The sequence below is a fragment of the Lineus longissimus genome, chromosome 17 (genome assembly GCF_910592395.1).
Source record: "Lineus longissimus chromosome 17, tnLinLong1.2, whole genome shotgun sequence".
NCBI classification, from domain to species: domain Eukaryota; kingdom Metazoa; phylum Nemertea; class Pilidiophora; order Heteronemertea; family Lineidae; genus Lineus; species Lineus longissimus.
Genome location: NC_088324.1, coordinates 8,649,403 through 8,666,765, shown reverse-complemented (window position 1 = coordinate 8,666,765; position 17,363 = coordinate 8,649,403). Strand labels below are relative to the sequence as shown.

The 17,363-nt window shown below is 40.6% G+C and overlaps 1 protein-coding gene across 1 annotated transcript in view; it reads left to right on the top strand.

The window, feature by feature from the left end:
* Positions 1-271: 271 nt before the first annotated feature.
* Positions 272-17,363, top strand: part of LOC135501253 (iron-sulfur cluster transfer protein NUBPL-like) — a 22,905-nt gene continuing 5,813 nt past the window's right edge. The window contains exons 1-8 of the mRNA XM_064793273.1: positions 272-400; positions 699-861; positions 1,601-1,635; positions 2,335-2,425; positions 2,631-2,670; positions 2,909-3,093; positions 3,656-3,862; positions 4,383-4,465. Of these exons, the coding sequence (XP_064649343.1) occupies positions 284-400; positions 699-861; positions 1,601-1,635; positions 2,335-2,425; positions 2,631-2,670; positions 2,909-3,093; positions 3,656-3,862; positions 4,383-4,465 (921 nt within the window). The 5' untranslated portion in view covers positions 272-283. The remainder of the gene's footprint in view (positions 401-698; positions 862-1,600; positions 1,636-2,334; positions 2,426-2,630; positions 2,671-2,908; positions 3,094-3,655; positions 3,863-4,382; positions 4,466-17,363) is intronic.

Below are 17,363 nucleotides of genomic sequence, written 5' to 3'. Positions count from 1 at the left end.
GGATAAGAAATAAAGAAGGTTGGTTTTTCGGTGCAATAGTTTCTTCCCAATATTTACTTGTAGATTTTCTGATGGGAATGGAGACTTATCTACAACTTTATTTTCAGTTATGGTTTGTTTTTCAGGCTATCCACCCTGTTACTCTTAGTAGACTCGACCATCTAAACGAGTTTATATAACTTGTAGTTGACCACTTTTCCGCCGTTTGGCGCTGAGGACACGGCGGCGAAGACACCGAAGACCGACCGGCCCATCTGGAATTAAAGGTAACGACACCAACAACATGGCCTCGCTGGCTCGAAGTTTTTTGCGATTTGGGCAACGAAATCTTATCAAAATACTCATTAAACCTGAGATATTTTCCGTCCCAAGTGTTTGTTTATTGAACAATGAGTATCTAGTGAGTAAATCAAGATCTTACATTTAAAATCTGAGGTAGACACTCGGAGAAAACAGCGTTCAAATCTGGACAGATAGAGAACTGTCATTTTTGACGGACTCGACTGTGTTGTGTACATTTTGTACATGAAAATTTACACGTTTTTACAAGGACATGGTCAACAAGTAGCCAGTTGTGACCACTATGTTAATGTTATATACTGTTGTGAGTCTATTTGACCTCTCTGCCTCGATAAAAACTAGAGTAGCCCTTCGATCTGTGACCCCAAAATTAAGAAATTTCACATTTCTCATTTCAGGGTACCAGAAATGCCTCCAGTGGCTCCAGGAAGGCTGCCAAGCCTATCTTGAATAAGGAGAGACTTGCCAAGGGTCTACCCAAACAGTTTCCTATCCCAGGGGTCAAGCATATTATTGTAGTGGCGTCGGGCAAAGGGGGTGTTGGCAAGTCGACAACTGCAGGTAAATATTTTTAAAAACTGGGGTCTCCGGTTTCCTCCTACTTGTATTAAAATCACCCAATATTGTTTTTAGAGCTCAGCTCAGCTCTCAACTCACTATTTTTGTATAAAACCAATGGAAATTATCATTAGTCTCTCCTGAAACCCTTCAGTAAAACTGAGGTGAACTGCTCATTAAAGGGAACTGAAACCGCCAAGCCAGTTCGTATGACCTCATTTTCATTTCCCGCGTATCGGGTGATCAGAACGAGACATGAATGAAACATGGCGCCTAGCTGTCAATCATTGAGTGACGTCACTACTATGGAATTTACTACGAAAACTCATGAATGGAAGATTGCATGACTCACGTGATTCTCACATGATTCTCAATAATAACAAATTGAACTGCGCATGCTCGGGCACTGGGGGCGGAGCTACAAATCTGAACTCGAATAGGAAGTTGGAAGTTTGACTTTCGGGCAGTGAAAGTCGAAAAGTTGAATAAATCGCTCGGCGGTTCCAGTTCCCTTTAATGCAACACTCTAAGTATTTCTGACCGGTGCTCATGTATACCTGGTTGAAGTATGTTCGGTTTGACAAAGAGACCTTCCTGTGTCTCAAATGGACTGTGGGCTTCGACGCAGGGACCTCTTGACCACCAGCCGAGAATCCAACTCGCTTGTCTACTGCAGCTCCATTAAACTAGGCCTGAAGGTGTGTGAAAAACATAAGTAAGATTTTTCTCAATTCCGTTTCAGTCAACCTTGCTCTTGGATTGGCGGCCATTGATAAGGTTGGTATTAAAGGGAGAACTTGGGCATTGGGTTAAAAGGGGACTAGGAGAATAATGTGCCAATTCACCACCATGTACCCCCTGAAGTAGCATGATGCCCAGTGATCCTAAAGCATTCATCAAGGACACGAATTGGAGAACCTTGCTGTGATTCTCAGGTTGAAAAACCATTACCGGTACCAGTCTTTCTTGATTTTATGGAATAGTCAAGACGTGATGCGACTGCTTGGGTCCGATGATAATACCGTTGTGAATGACGATCTGTCAAACTTGCGGATCTTCCGTTTGATTGTCCTGATGACCCTGATGTCGATTAATGTGACGACTCAAAAGAATCTTTTAGATAAGAGACAATGGATGGTAGGCCTGGGTGGTGCCCAGATTGGGGTCATGATTTTATGGAATATGTTACATGTACAGAGTAATGTAATTTTCAATTGAACTGGGATAAAATCATCTAAAATCCAACTCGAGCTTTCTGGTAATACTACCTGGTACAGTAGAACGTCTCCATTAAGGACACCCTCGGGACTGACAAGTGCTGTCCTTGATAGAGAGGTGCCCTGATTAGAGAGGTCAAATTGAATGGAAACAACCAAATTGGAACCAAACCCAGTGTCCTTAATAGAGAGGTTGTCCTTAACAGAAAGGTGTTCGCTAAGGGAGATTCTACTGTACTACATGATATTTGTATTCCAGACTAAGACAATTGGTATCCTCGATGCTGACGTGTACGGACCCTCCATACCCAGACTGATGAACCTGAATGGCGAACCAGAACTAAATGATCGTAAGTTTGGCTATACCAAGAATTGATGAAGACTATTAAAGATTGTGGAAGCAATTCTACCTCATCTTATAATTTTATATAACCCTACTACGAAAAATCCATGTTTTGGGACCCATTCCTCAGCCATTCACTCCGAGCACGTTTTTTGAGTTCATCTGTCCTTATATTTCCAAGGAATTAAGCATTCGATTCTCTCTCATTGCAGAAAACCTCATGAAACCCCTGGTCAACTATGGCATTAAGTGGTAAGTAGAACTCTTTCATCAAACCAAAAATTCTCATAAAATGCCCTTTTTTGTACACTTTTCTCTGGGTTGCTACTGTAAACTATCAAATTTTCACTTCTAAAATAACATTTGCAAAATATTTTCTCCTAAATGCGATCCTGAAAGACCAAGCATTATATCTTAATCTCGTCAAAAAAAACTCCCAGCAATCCATAGCTTTCAAATCAATTGTATTTTCTGTTGTCTTTATTTCCAGTATGTCTATGGGGTTCCTAGTTGATGAGAAATCGCCGATTGTGTGGCGGGGCCTGATGGTGATGTCAGCCGTGCAGAAACTCCTGAGACAGGTGCTATGGGGACCGTTAGATTACCTGGTGGTCGACATGCCCCCGGGAACTGGTGATACGCAACTGTCTATGACACAGAATATACCTATAGCTGGTGAGTTCCGGAAGAGTCTATGTTAATTTTGATGCCTTTATCCTACTGTGTGGTTGGAAATCTATCCGATAGGCTGTCAGAATGGGGCGTCGGAAACAATATCCCGTGGCACCTTCAAGGTTCCTGGTTTGATTCCTGGTCGGTATAATCATGTGATAGAAAGGACGACTCCCTTCAACATACATTTGTACAATTCATTCCTCCTACTTGACATTACAAATTGCCCAATATTGTTTATAGGCCTAATTATGTCCTAGTTGACGCCAAGCTGTCAACACAATAATGATATGACCAAGCAATCTTTCCTGCTGTGGCCTCTTGTTAGCTGGGTAACTCTGTCACTTGGCCAGGCTTTCCCATTTTAATGAAAATTTACCAGCCATTTATCGTTCCCCATCTAAATCACAATTTGCCAGCAGGAACCACTGTCGTACGCATTAGCACCTGAGAGCCAAATCTGAAGAATAAGATTACAAATGCTGACAAGTACCTTCTATCCCGGGAAAAAATTTGAAAATTCAAATTTTCAAAATTTGTAAATTTTCCTAATCTTGACTTTCAGGGGCTGTCATTGTCTCAACACCTCAAGACATTGCCCTCCTCGATGCCAGGAGGGGCTATGAGATGTTCAGGAAAATCAATGTGCCCGTTCTCGGCGTGGTCCAGAACATGAGCTCATACCAATGTACGAAATGCGGCCATACGGAGTACGTGTTTGGAGAGGGAGGCGCTAGACATTTGGCCCGTGAATTGGGTATAGAATTCCTTGGTAAGGATTGTTAGAGAAACTCTCGGAGAATTTGCTGCTGCAGTCTTGAGTGGCTTTACCAAAAAGAAAAAATGTCATCAAGAAATCAGTGACCCGTCACAGCAAAACTTGGTACATGTCACTCTGAGCTTGGCAGGTTGAGACAGACTGGTTGTTCATTTCGCTATCTGCCTTTTGTGAAGTCTTAGGCCACTCAATTTCCCTCATTATCTCCTGGTGTCATTTATACTCATTTTCTGTGCAACATGCACCTGGTTTTGCAGGGTCACCTTGAAAATTGTACGGGTAGATTATACAGATACAGATACCAAAACTATGCATTTCAGAAGTCAACAATGCCTAGTATTTCAGTATTATATCTATCTAAATCATATGTATGTAAAAGCTTCCCAATTTTGCCCAATTTGGTACAGTTTTGCCATGAAAATCATTCTCATTTGCAGATATATATGTTTTCTTAAGACTAACACTACACAACTTTTTGCCACTTCTCACTATTTCTTTACTGACTTCCTTTCAGGTGATGTCCCCCTCCATATTAGTATCATGAAGACATCAGATGCTGGCAAGCCTATTGTCATATCGGACCCAGATAGCCCCAGGGTAAGTTCATTGCCTTGTTTTAGTGCAGGTACATGTTTCGGCCTGCTTTATCAATGTAAACCATCAAGAGCAGCTTCTGTGGACCAGTGCCACAAACTGAAGGTCTTTGGTACCTACCCAAAGACAGTGTTCGACTCAGCAGGTGTAAAGCAAATATAAACTGTCATTTCTTCCTCAAAGCCAAAGAATGGCTGTCCCTTCTTCCTCAAAAACGGAGAAACACTGTCATTTCTTCCTCAAAGCCAAAGAATGGCTGTCCCTTCTTCCTCTAAACTGAAGAGATACTGTCATTTCTTCCCCCAAGTCCAAATCAAAGAAAAGCTATCCCTTCCTCCTTAAAACCATAGAAACACCATCACTTCTTCCTCCAAATCAATGAAAGGCTCTCCCTTCTTTCTCTAAACTAGAGAAACACCATCATTTCTTCCTCCAAACCAATAAAAGGTTGTCCCTTCTTCCTCTAAACTAAAGAAACACCATCATTTCTTCCTCGAAACCAATGAAAGGTTCTCCCTACTTCCTCCAAACCAAAGAAAGGCTGTCTCTTCTTCCTCAAAACTAAAGAAACACCATCATTTCTTCCTCCAAACCAATGAAAGGTTCTCCCATCTTCCTCCAAACCAAAGAAAGGCTGTCTCTTCTTCCTCTAAACTAAAGAAACACCATCATTTCTTCCTCCAAACCAATGAAAGGTTCTCCCTTCTTCCTCCAAACCAAAGAAAGGCTGTCTCTTCTTCCTCTAAACTAAAGAAACACCATCATTTCTTCCTCCAAACCAAAGAAAGGCTGTCTCTTCTTCCTCTAAGCTAATGAAACACTATCATTTCTTCCTCCAAACCAATGAAAGGTTCTCCCTTCTTCCTCCAAACCAAAGAAGGGCTGTACCTTCTTCCTCTAAACTCAACAAACACCATCATTTCTTCCTCCAAACCAAAGAAAGGCTGTCACTTCTTCCTCTAAACTAAAGAAACACCATCATTTCTTCCTCCAAACCAAAGAATGGATGTCCCTTCTTCCTCAAAACTAAAGAAACACCATCATTTCTTCCTCCAAACCAACTAAAGGCTGTCTCTTCTTCCTCTAAGCTAAAGAAACAGTATCATTTCTTCCTCCAAACCAAAGAAAGTCTGTCTCTTCTTCCCTTAGACTAAAGAAACACCATCATTTCTTCCTCTAAACCAAAGAATGGATATCCCTTCTTCCTCGAACTAAAGAAACACCATCATTTCTTCCTCCAAACCAATGAACGGCTGTCCCATCTTCCTCTAAACTGAAGAAACACCATCATTTCTTCCTCCAAACCAAAGAATGGATGTCCCTTCTTCCTCTTAACTAAAGAAACACCATCATTTCTTCCTCCAAACCAATGAAAGGCTGTTTCTTCTTCCTCTAAACTAAAGATGCATCATCATTTCTTCCTCTAAACCGAAGAATAGATGTCCCTTCTTCCTTTCAACTAAAGACACACCATCATTTCTTCCTCCAAACCAAAGAATGGATGTCCCTTCTTCCTAAAAACTAAAGAAGCACCATCATTTCTTCCTCCAAACCAATGAAAGGCTGTCCCTTCTTCCTCTAAACTAAAGAAACACCATCATTTCTTCCTCCAAACCAATGAAAGGCTGTATCTTCTTCCTCTCAACTAAAGAAACGCCATCATTTCTTCCTCCAAACCAATGAAAGGCGGTCTCTTCTTCCTTTCAACTAAAGACACACCATCATTTCTTCCTCCAAACCAAAGAATTGATGTCCCTTCTTCCTCTAAACTAAAGAAGCACCATCATTTCTTCCTCCAAACCAATGAAAGGCTGTCCCTTCTTCCTAGAAACTAAAGAAACACCATCATTTCTTCCTCCAAACCAAAGAATGGATGTCCCTTCTTCCTCCAAACTAAAGAAACACCATCATTTCTTCCTCCAAACATATGAAAGGCTGTCTCTTCTTCCTCTAAACTAAAGAAATAACATCCTTTCTTCCTCAAAACCAATGAAAGGCTGTCCCTTTGTCCTCTAAACCATAGAAACACCATCATTTCTTCCTCCAAACCAACGAAAGGCTCTCTCTTCTTCCTCTAAACTGAAGAAACACCATCATTTCTTCCTCCAAATCAATGAAAGGCTGTCTCTTCTTCCTCCAAACTAAAGAAACACCATCATTTCTTCCTCTAAACCAACGAAAGGCTGTTTCTTCTTCCTCGAAACTAAAGAAACACCATCATTTCTTCCTCCAAACCAATGAAAGGCTGTCCCTTCTTCCTCTAAACTGAAGAAACACCATCATGTCTTTCTCCAAACCAATGAAAGGCTGTCCCTTCTTCCTCGAAACTAAAGAAACACCGTCATTTCTTCCTCCAAACCAAAGAATGGATGTCCCTTCTTCCTCCAAACTAAAGAAACACCATCATTTCTTCCTCCAAACCAATGAAAGGCTGTCCCTTTGTCCTCTAAACCATAGAAACACCATCATTTCTTCCTCCAAACCAATGAAAGGCTGTCCCTTCTTCCTCGAAACTAAAGAAACACCATCATTTCTTCCTCAAAACCAATGAAAGGCTGTCTCTTCTTCCTCTAAACGAAAGAAACACCATCATTTCTTTCAAACCAATGAACGGCTGTCCCTTCTTTCTGGAATCTAAAGAAACACCGTCATTTCTTCCTCCAAACCAAAGAATGGATGTCCCTTCTTCCTCGAAACTTAAGAAACACCATCATTTATTCGCCCAAACCAATGAAAGGCTCTCTCTTCTTCCTTTAAACTAAAGAAACACCATCATTTCTTCCTCCAAATCAATGAAAGGCTGTCTCTTCTTCCTCCAAACTAAAGAAACACCATCATTTCATCCTCCAAACCATAGAATGGATGTCCCTTCTTCCTCTAAACTAAAGAAACACCATCATGTCTTCCTCCAAACCAATGAAAGGCTGTCCCTTCTTTCTCGAAACTAAAGAAACACCGACATTTCTTCCTCCAAACCAAAGAATGGATGTCCCTTCTTCCTCCAAACTAAAGAAACACCATCATTTCTTCCTCCAAACCAATCAAAGGCTGTCCCTTCTTCCTCGAAACTAAAGAAACACCGTCATTTCTTCCTCTAAACCAAAGAATGGATCTCCCTTCTTCCTCCAAACTAAAGAAACACCATTGTTTCTTCCTCCAAACTAATGAAAGGCTGTCTCTTCTTCCTCGAAACTAAAGAAACACGATCATTTCTTCCTCCAAACCAAAGAATGAATGTCCCTTCTTCCTCGAAACTTAAGAAACACCATCATTTCTTCCCCCAAACCAATGAAAGGCTCTCTCTTCTTCCTTTAAACTTAAGAAACACCATCATTTCTTCCTCAAAGCCAATGAAAGGCTCTCCCTTCTTCCTCTAAACTAAAGAAACACCATCATTTCTTCCTCCAAACCAATCAAAGGCTGTCCCTTCTTCCTCTAAACTAAAGAAACACCATCATTTCTTCCTCCAAACCAAAGAATGAATGTCCCTTCTTCCTCGAAACTAAAGAAACACCATGATTTCATCCTCCAACCCATAGAGTGGATGTCCCTTCTTCCTCTAAACTAAAGAAACACCATCATGTCTTCCTCCAAACCAGTGAATGGCTGTCCCTTCTTCCTCGAAACTAAAGAAACACCATCATGTCTTCCCCCAAACCAATGAAAGGCTCTCTCTTCTTCCTTTAAACTAAAGAAACACCATCATTTCTTCCTCAAAGTCAATGAAAGGCTGTCCCTTCTTCCTCTAAACTACAGAAACAGCATCATTTCTTCCTCTAACCCAAAGAAAGGCTGTCTCTTCTTCCTCTAAACTAAAGAAACACCGTCATTTCTTCTTCCAAACCAATCAAAGGCTGTCCCTTCTTCCTCGAAACTAAAGAAACACCATCATTTCTTCCTCCAAACCAGAGAATGGATGTCCCTTTTACTAGAAACTAAAGAAACACCATCATTTCTTCCTCCAAACCAATGAAAGGCTGTCCCTTCATCCTCTAAACTAAAGAAACACCATCATTTCTTCCTCTAAACCAAAGAAATGCTTCTCTTCTTCCTCTAAGCAAAAGAAAAACCATCATTTCTTCGTCCAAACCAATGAAAGGCTGTCCCTTCTTCCTCTAAACTAAAGAAACACCATCATTTCTTCCTCCAAATAATGAATAAACCTTTTTCCTCGAAACTAAAGAAACACCATCATTTCTTCCTCCAAACCAAAGAAAGTCTGTCTCTTCTTCCTCTAAGCTAAAGAAACACTATCATTGCTTCTTCAAACCAATGAAAGGTTCTCCCTACTACCTCCTAACCAAAGAAGGGCTGTACCTTCTTCCTCTAAACTAAACAAACACCAAAGCATAGAGTGGATGTCCCTTCTTCCTAGAAACTAAAGAAACACCATCATTTCTTCCTCCAAACCAATGAAAGGCTGTCCCTTCTTCCTCCAAACTAAAGAAACACCATCATTTCTTCCTCTAAACCAATGAAAGGCTTTCCCTTCTTCCTCCAAACTAAAGAAACACCATCATTTCTTCCTCTAAACCAATGAAAGGCTGTCCCTTCTTCCTCTAAACTGAAGAAACACCATCATGTCTTTCTCCAAACCAATGAAAGGCTGTCCCTTCTTCCTCGAAACTAAAGAAACACCGTCATTTCTTCCTCCAAACCAAAGAATGGATGTCCCTTCTTCCTCCAAACTAAAGAAACACCATCATTTCTTCCTCCAAACCAATGAAAGGCTGTCCCTTTGTCCTCTAAACCATAGAAACACCATCATTTCTTCCTCCAAACCAATGAAAGGCTGTCCCTTCTTCCTAGAAACTAAAGAAACACCGTCATTTCTTCCTCAAAACCAAAGAATGGATGTCCCTTCTTCCTCTAAACTAAAGAAACACCATCATTTCTTCCTCCAAACCAAAGAAAGATTGTCTCTTTTTCCTCAAAACTAAAGAAACACCATCATTTCTTCCTCCAAACCAAAGAAAGGCTGTCTCTTCTTCCTCTAAGCTAAAGAAACACCATCATTTCTTCCTCCAAACCAATGAAAGGCTGTCCCTTCTTCCTCGAAACTAAAGAAACACCATCATTTCTTCCTCCAAACCAATAAAAGGCTGTTTCTTCTTCCTCTTAACTTAAGATGCGCCATCATTTCTTCCTCTAAACCAAAGAATGGATGTCCCTTCTTCCGCGAAACTTAAGAAACACCATCATTTCTTCCTCCAAACCAATGAAAGGCTGTCCCTTCTTCCTCTAAACTAAAGAAACACCATCATTTCTTCCTCCAAACCAAAGAATGGATGTCCCTTCTTCCTCGAAACTAAAGAAACACCATCATTTCTTCCTCCAAACCAATGAAAGGCTGTCCCTTCTTCCTCGAAACTAAAGAAACACCATCATTTCTTCCTCCAAACCAGAGAATGGATGTCCCTTCTTCCTAGAAACTAAAGAAACACCATCATTTCTTCCTCCAAACCAATGAAAGGCTGTCCCTTCATCCTCTAAACTAAAGAAACTCCATCATTTCTTCCTCTAACCCAAAGAAAGGCTGTCTCTTCTTCCTCTAAGCAAAAGAAAAACCATCATTTCTTCGTCCAAACCAATGAAAGGCTGTCCCTTCTTCCTCTAAACTAAAGAAACACCATCTTTTCTTCCTCCAAACCAAATAATGAATAAACCTTTTTCCTCGAAACTAAAGAAACACCATCATTTCTTCCTCCAAACCAAAGAAAGGCTGTCCCTTCTTCCTCTAAACTAAAGAAACACCATAATGTCTTCCTCCAAACCAATGAAAGGCTGTCCCTTCTTCCTCGAAACTAAAGAAACACCGTCATTTCTTCCTCCAAACCAAAGAATGGATGTCCCTTCTCCCTCCAAACTAAAGAAACACCATCATTTCTTCCTCCAAACCAATGAAAGGCTGTCTCTTCTTCCTAGAAACTGACGAAACACCGTCATTTCTTCCTCCAAACCAAAGAATGGATGTCCCTTCTTCCTCCAAACTAAAGAAACACCATCATTTCTTCCTCCAAACCAATCAAAGGCTGTCCCTTCTTCCTCGAAACTAAAGAAACACCGTGATTTCTTCCTCTAAACCAAAGAATGGATGTCCTTTCTTCCTCCAAACTAAAGAAACACCATCGTTTCTTCCTCCAACCTAATGAAAGGCTGTCTCTTCTTCCTCGAAACTAAAGAAACACGATCATTTCTTCCTCCAAACCAAAGAATGAATGTCCCTTCTTCCTCGAAACTTAAGAAACACCATCATTTCTTCCCCCAAACCAATGAAAGGCTCTCTCTTCTTCCTTTCAACTTAAGAAACACCATCATTTCTTCCTCAAAGCCAATGAAAGGCTCTCCCTTCTTCCTCTAAACTAAAGAAACACCATCATTTCTTCCTCCAAACCAATGAAAGGCTGTCCCTTCTTCCTCGAAACTAAAGAAACACCATCATTTCTTCCTCCAAACCAATGAAAGGCTGTCTCTTCTTCCTCTAAACCAAAGAAATAACATCATTTCTTCCTCCAAACCAATGAAAGGCTGTCTCTTCTTCCTCTAAACTAAAGAAACACCATCATTTCTTCCTCCAAACCAATGAACAGCTGTCCCTTCTTCCTCGAAACTAAAGAAACACCATCATTTCTTCCTCCAAACCAATGAAAGGCTGTCCCTTCTTCCTCGAAACTAAAGAAACACCATGATTTCATCCTCCAAACCATAGAATGGATGTCCCTTCTTCCTCTAAACTAAAGAAACACCATCATGTCTTCCTCCAAACCAAGAATGGATGTCCCTTCTTCCTCCAAACTAAAGAAACACCATCATTTCTTCCTCCAAACCAATCAAAGGCTGTCCCTTCTTCCTCCAAACTAAAGAAACACCATCATTTCTTCCTCCAAACCAACGAAAGGCTGTCTCTTCTTCCTCCAAACTAAAGAAACACCATTATTTCTTCCTCCAAACCAAGAATGGATGTCCCTTCTTCCTCCAAACTAAAGAAACACCATCATGTCTTCCTCCAAACCAATGAAAGGCTGTCCCTTCTTCCTAGAAACTAAAGAAACACCGTCATTTCTTCCTCCTAACCAAAGAATGGATGTCCCTTCTTCCTCCAAACTAAAGAAACACCATCATTTCTTCCTCCAAACCAATAAAAGGCTGTCTCTTCTTCCTCGAAACTAAAGAAACACCATCATGTCTTCCTCCAAACCAAGAATGGATGTCCCTTCTTCCTCCAAACTAAAGAAACACCATCATTTCTTCCTCCAAACCAATGAAAGGCTGTCCCTTCTTCCTCGAAACTAAAGAAACACCATGATTTCATCCTCCAAACCGTAGAATGGATGTCCCTTCTTCCTCTAAACTAAAGAAACACCATCATGTCTTCCTCCAAACCAATGAAAGGCTGTCTCTTCTTCCTCTAAACTAAAGAAACACCATCATGTCTTCCTCGAAACCAATGAAAGGCTGTCCCTTCTTCCTCTAAACTAAAGAAACACCATCATTTCTTCCTGCAAACCAATGAACGGCTGTCCCTTCTTCCTGGAAACTAAAGAAACACCATCATTTCTTCCTCCAAACCAAAGAATGGATGTCCCTTCTTCCTCCAAACTAAAGAAACACCATCATTTCTTCCTCTAAACCAATGAAAGGCTTTCCCTTCTTCCTCTAAACTAAAGAAACACCATCATTTCTTCCTCCAAACCAAAGAATGGATGTCCCTTCTTCCTCCAAACAAAAGAAACACCATCATTTCTTCCTCTAAACCAATGAAAGGCTTTCCCTTCTTCCTCTAAACTAAAGAAACACCTTCATTTCTTCCTCCAAACCAATGAAAGGCTGTCTCTTCTTCCTCTAAACTAAAGAAACACCATCATTTCTTCCTCCAAACCAATGAAAGGCTGTTTTTCTTCCTCTAAACTAAAGAAACACCATCATTTCTTCCCCCAAACCAATGAACGGCTGTCCCTTCTTCCTCGAAACTAAAAAAACACCATCGTTTCTTCCTCCAAACCAAAGAATGGATGTCCCTTCTTCCTCGAAACTTAAGAAACACCATCATTTCTTCCCCCAAACCAATGAAAGGCTCTCTCTTCTTCCTTTAAACTAAAGAAACACCATCATTTCTTCCTCAAAGCCAATGAAAGGCTCTTCCTTCTTCCTCTAAACTAAAGAAACACCATCATTTCTTCCTCCAAACCAATGAAAGGCTGTCTCTTCTTCCTCTAAACTAAAGAAACACCATCATTTCTTCCTCCAAACCAATGAACAGCTGTCCCTTCTTCCTCGAAACTAAAGAAACACCATCATTTCTTCCTCCAAACCAAAGAATGGATGTCCCTTCTTCCTCGAAACTTAAGAAACACCATCATTTCTTCCCCCAAACCAATGAAAGGCTCTCTCTTCTTCCTTTAAACTAAAGAAACACCATCATTTCTTCCTCAAAGCCAATGAAAGGCTCTCCCTTGTTCCTCTAAACTAAAGAAACACCATCATGTCTTCCTCCAAACCAGTGAATGGCTGTCCCTTCTTCCTCGAAACTAAAGAAACACCATCATGTCTTCCCCCAAACCAATGAAAGGCTCTCTCTTCTTCCTTTAAACTAAAGAAACACCATCATTTCTTCCTCAAAGTCAATGAAAGGCTGTCCCTTCTTCCTCTAAACTACAGAAACAGCATCATTTCTTCCTCTAACCCAAAGAAAGGCTGTCTCTTCTTCCTCTAAACTAAAGAAACACAGTCATTTCTTCTTCCAAACCAATCAAAGGCTGTCCCTTCTTCCTCGAAACTAAAGAAACACCATCATTTCTTCCTCCAAACCAGAGAATGGATGTCCCTTTTACTAGAAACTAAAGAAACACCATCATTTCTTCCTCCAAACCAATGAAAGGCTGTCCCTTCATCCTCTAAACTAAAGAAACACCATCATTTCTTCCTCTAAACCAAAGAAAGGCTTCTCTTCTTCCTCTCAGCAAAAGAAAAACCATCATTTCTTCGTCCAAACCAATGAAAGGCTGTCCCTTCTTCCTCTAAACTAAAGAAACACCATCATTTCTTCCTCCAAATAATGAATAAACCTTTTTCCTCGAAACTAAAGAAACACCATCATTTCTTCCTCCAAACCAAAGAAAGTCTGTCTCTTCTTCCTCTAAACTAAAGAAACACTATCATTGCTTCTTCAAACCAATGAAAGGTTCTCCCTACTACCTCCTAACCAAAGAAGGGCTGTACCTTCTTCCTCTAAACTAAACAAACACCAAACCATAGAGTGGATGTCCCTTCTTCCTAGAAACTAAAGAAACACCATCATTTCTTCCTCCAAACCAATGAAAGGCTGTCCCTTCTTCCTCTAAACTAAAGAAACACCATCATTTCTTCCTCCAAACCAATGAAAGGCTGTCCCTTCTTCCTCTAAACTAAAGAAACACCATCATTTCTTCCTCCAAACCAATGAAAGGCTGTCCCTTCTTCCTAGAAACTAAAGAAACACCGTCATTTCTTCCTCAAAACCAAAGAATGGATGTCCCTTCTTCCTCTAAACTAAAGAAACACCATCATTTCTTCCTCCAAACCAAAGAAAGATTGTCTCTTCTTCCTCAAAACTAAAGAAACACCATCATTTCTTCCTCCAAACCAAAGAAAGGCTGTCTCTTCTTCCTCTAAGCTAAAGAAACACCATCATTTCTTCCTCCAAACCAATGAAAGGCTGTCCCTTCTTCCTCGAAACTAAAGAAACACCATCATTTCTTCCTCCAAACCAATAAAAGGCTGTTTCTTCTTCCTCTTAACTTAAGATGCGCCATCATTTCTTCCTCTAAACCAAAGAATGGATGTCCCTTCTTCCTCGAAACTTAAGAAACACCATCATTTCTTCCTCCAAACCAATGAAAGGCTGTCCCTTCTTCCTCTAAACTAAAGAAACACCATCATTTCTTCCTCCAAACCAAAGAATGGATGTCCCTTCTTCCTCGAAACTAAAGAAACACCATCATTTCTTCCTCCAAACCAATGAAAGGCTGTCCCTTCTTCCTCGAAACTAAAGAAACACCATCATTTCTTCCTCCAAACCAGAGAATGGATGTCCCTTCTTCCTAGAAACTAAAGAAACACCATCATTTCTTCCTCCAAACCAATGAAAGGCTGTCCCTTCATCCTCTAAACTAAAGAAACTCCATCATTTATTCCTCTAACCCAAAGAAAGGCTGTCTCTTCTTCCTCTAAGCAAAAGAAAAACCATCATTTCTTCGTCCAAACCAATGAAAGGCTGTCCCTTCTTCCTCTAAACTAAAGAAACACCATCTTTTCTTCCTCCAAACCAAATAATGAATAAACCTTTTTCCTCGAAACTAAAGAAACACCATCATTTCTTCCTCCAAACCAAAGAAAGGCTGTCCCTTCTTCCTCTAAACTAAAGAAACACCATCATGTCTTCCTCCAAACCAATGAAAGGCTGTCCCTTCTTCCTCGAAACTAAAGAAACACCGTCATTTCTTCCTCCAAACCAAAGAATGGATGTCCCTTCTCCCTCCAAACTAAAGAAACACCATCATTTCTTCCTCCAAACCAATGAAAGGCTGTCTCTTCTTCCTAGAAACTGAAGAAACACCGTCATTTCTTCCTCCAAACCAAAGAATGGATGTCCCTTCTTCCTCCAAACTAAAGAAACACCATCATTTCTTCCTCCAAACCAATCAAAGGCTGTCCCTTCTTCCTCGAAACTAAAGAAACACCGTGGTTTCTTCCTCTAAACCAAAGAATGGATGTCCTTTCTTCCTCCAAACTAAAGAAACACCATCGTTTCTTCCTCCAAACTAATGAAAGGCTGTCTCTTCTTCCTCGAAACTAAAGAAACACGATCATTTCTTCCTCCAAACCAAAGAATGAATGTCCCTTCTTCCTCGAAACTTAAGAAACACCATCATTTCTTCCCCCAAACCAATGAAAGGCTCTCTCTTCTTCCTTTAAACTTAAGAAACACCATCATTTCTTCCTCAAAGCCAATGAAAGGCTCTGCCTTCTTCCTCTAAACTAAAGAAACACCATCATTTCTTCCTCCAAACCAATGAAAGGCTGTCCCTTCTTCCTCGAAACTAAAGAAACACCATCATTTCTTCCTCCAAACCAATGAAAGGCTGTCTCTTCTTCCTCTAAACCAAAGAAATAACATCATTTCTTCCTCCAAACCAATGAAAGGCTGTCTCTTCTTCCTCTAAACTAAAGAAACACCATCATTTCTTCCTCCAAACCAATGAACAGCTGTCCCTTCTTCCTCGAAACTAAAGAAACACCATCATTTCTTCCTCCAAACCAAAGAATGGATGTCCCTTCTTCCTCGAAACTTAAGAAACACCATCATTTCTTCCCCCAAACCAATGAAAGGCTCTCTCTTTTTCCTTTAAACTAAAGAAACACCATCATTTCTTCCTCAAAGCCAATGAAAGGCTCTCCCTTGTTCCTCTAAACTAAAGAAACACCATCATTTCTTCCTCCAAACCAATGAAAGGCTGTCCCTTCTTCCTCGAAACTAAAGAAACACCATGATTTCATCCTCCAAACCATAGAATGGATGTCCCTTCTTCCTCTAAACTAAAGAAACACCATCATGTCTTCCTCCAAACCAAGAATGGATGTCCCTTCTTCCTCCAAACTAAAGAAACACCATCATTTCTTCCTCCAAACCAATGAAAGGCTGTCCCTTCTTCCTAGAAACTAAAGAAACACCGTCATTTCTTCCTCCTAACCAAAGAATGGATGTCCCTTCTTCCTCCAAACTAAAGAAACACCATCATTTCTTCCTCCAAACCAATAAAAGGCTGTCTCTTCTTCCTCGAAACTAAAGAAACACCATCATTTCTTCCTCTAAACCAATGAAAGGCTGTCCCTTCTTCCTCCAAACTAAAGAAACACCATCATTTCTTCCTCCAAACCAACGAAAGGCTGTCTCTTCTTCCTCCAAACTAAAGAAACACCATTATTTCTTCCTCCAAACCAAGAATGGATGTCCCTTCTTCCTCCAAACTAAAGAAACACCATCATGTCTTCCTCCAAACCAATGAAAGGCTGTCCCTTCTTCCTAGAAACTAAAGAAACACCGTCATTTCTTCCTCCTAACCAAAGAATGGATGTCCCTTCTTCCTCCAAACTAAAGAAACACCATCATTTCTTCCTCCAAACCAATAAAAGGCTGTCTGTTCTTCCTCGAAACTAAAGAAACACCATCATGTCTTCCTCCAAACCAAGAATGGATGTCCCTTCTTCCTCCAAACTAAAGAAACACCATCATTTCTTCCTCCAAACCAATGAAAGGCTGTCCCTTCTTCCTAGAAACTAAAGAAACACCGTCATTTCTTCCTCCTAACCAAAGAATGGATGTCCCTTCTTCCTCCAAACTAAAGAAACACCATCATTTCTTCCTCCAAACCAATGAAAGGCTGTCCCTTCTTCCTCGAAACTAAAGAAACACCATGATTTCATCCTCCAAACCGTAGGATGGATGTCCCTTCTTCCTCTAAACTAAAGAAACACCATCATGTCTTCCTCCAAACCAATGAAAGGCTGTCTCTTCTTCCTCTAAACTAAAGAAACACCATCATGTCTTCCTCGAAACCAATGAAAGGCTGTCCCTTCTTCCTCTAAACTAAAGAAACACCATCATTTCTTCCTGCAAACCAATGAACGGCTGTCCCTTCTTCCTGGAAACTAAAGAAACACCATCATTTCTTCCTCCAAACCAAAGAATGGATGTCCCTTCTTCCTCCAAACTAAAGAAACACCATCATTTCTTCCTCTAAACCAATGAAAGGCTTTCCCTTCTTCCTCTAAACTAAAGAAACACCATCATTTCTTCCTCCAAACCAAAGAATGGATGTCCCCTTCTTCCTCCAAACTAAAGAAACACCATCATTTCTTCCTC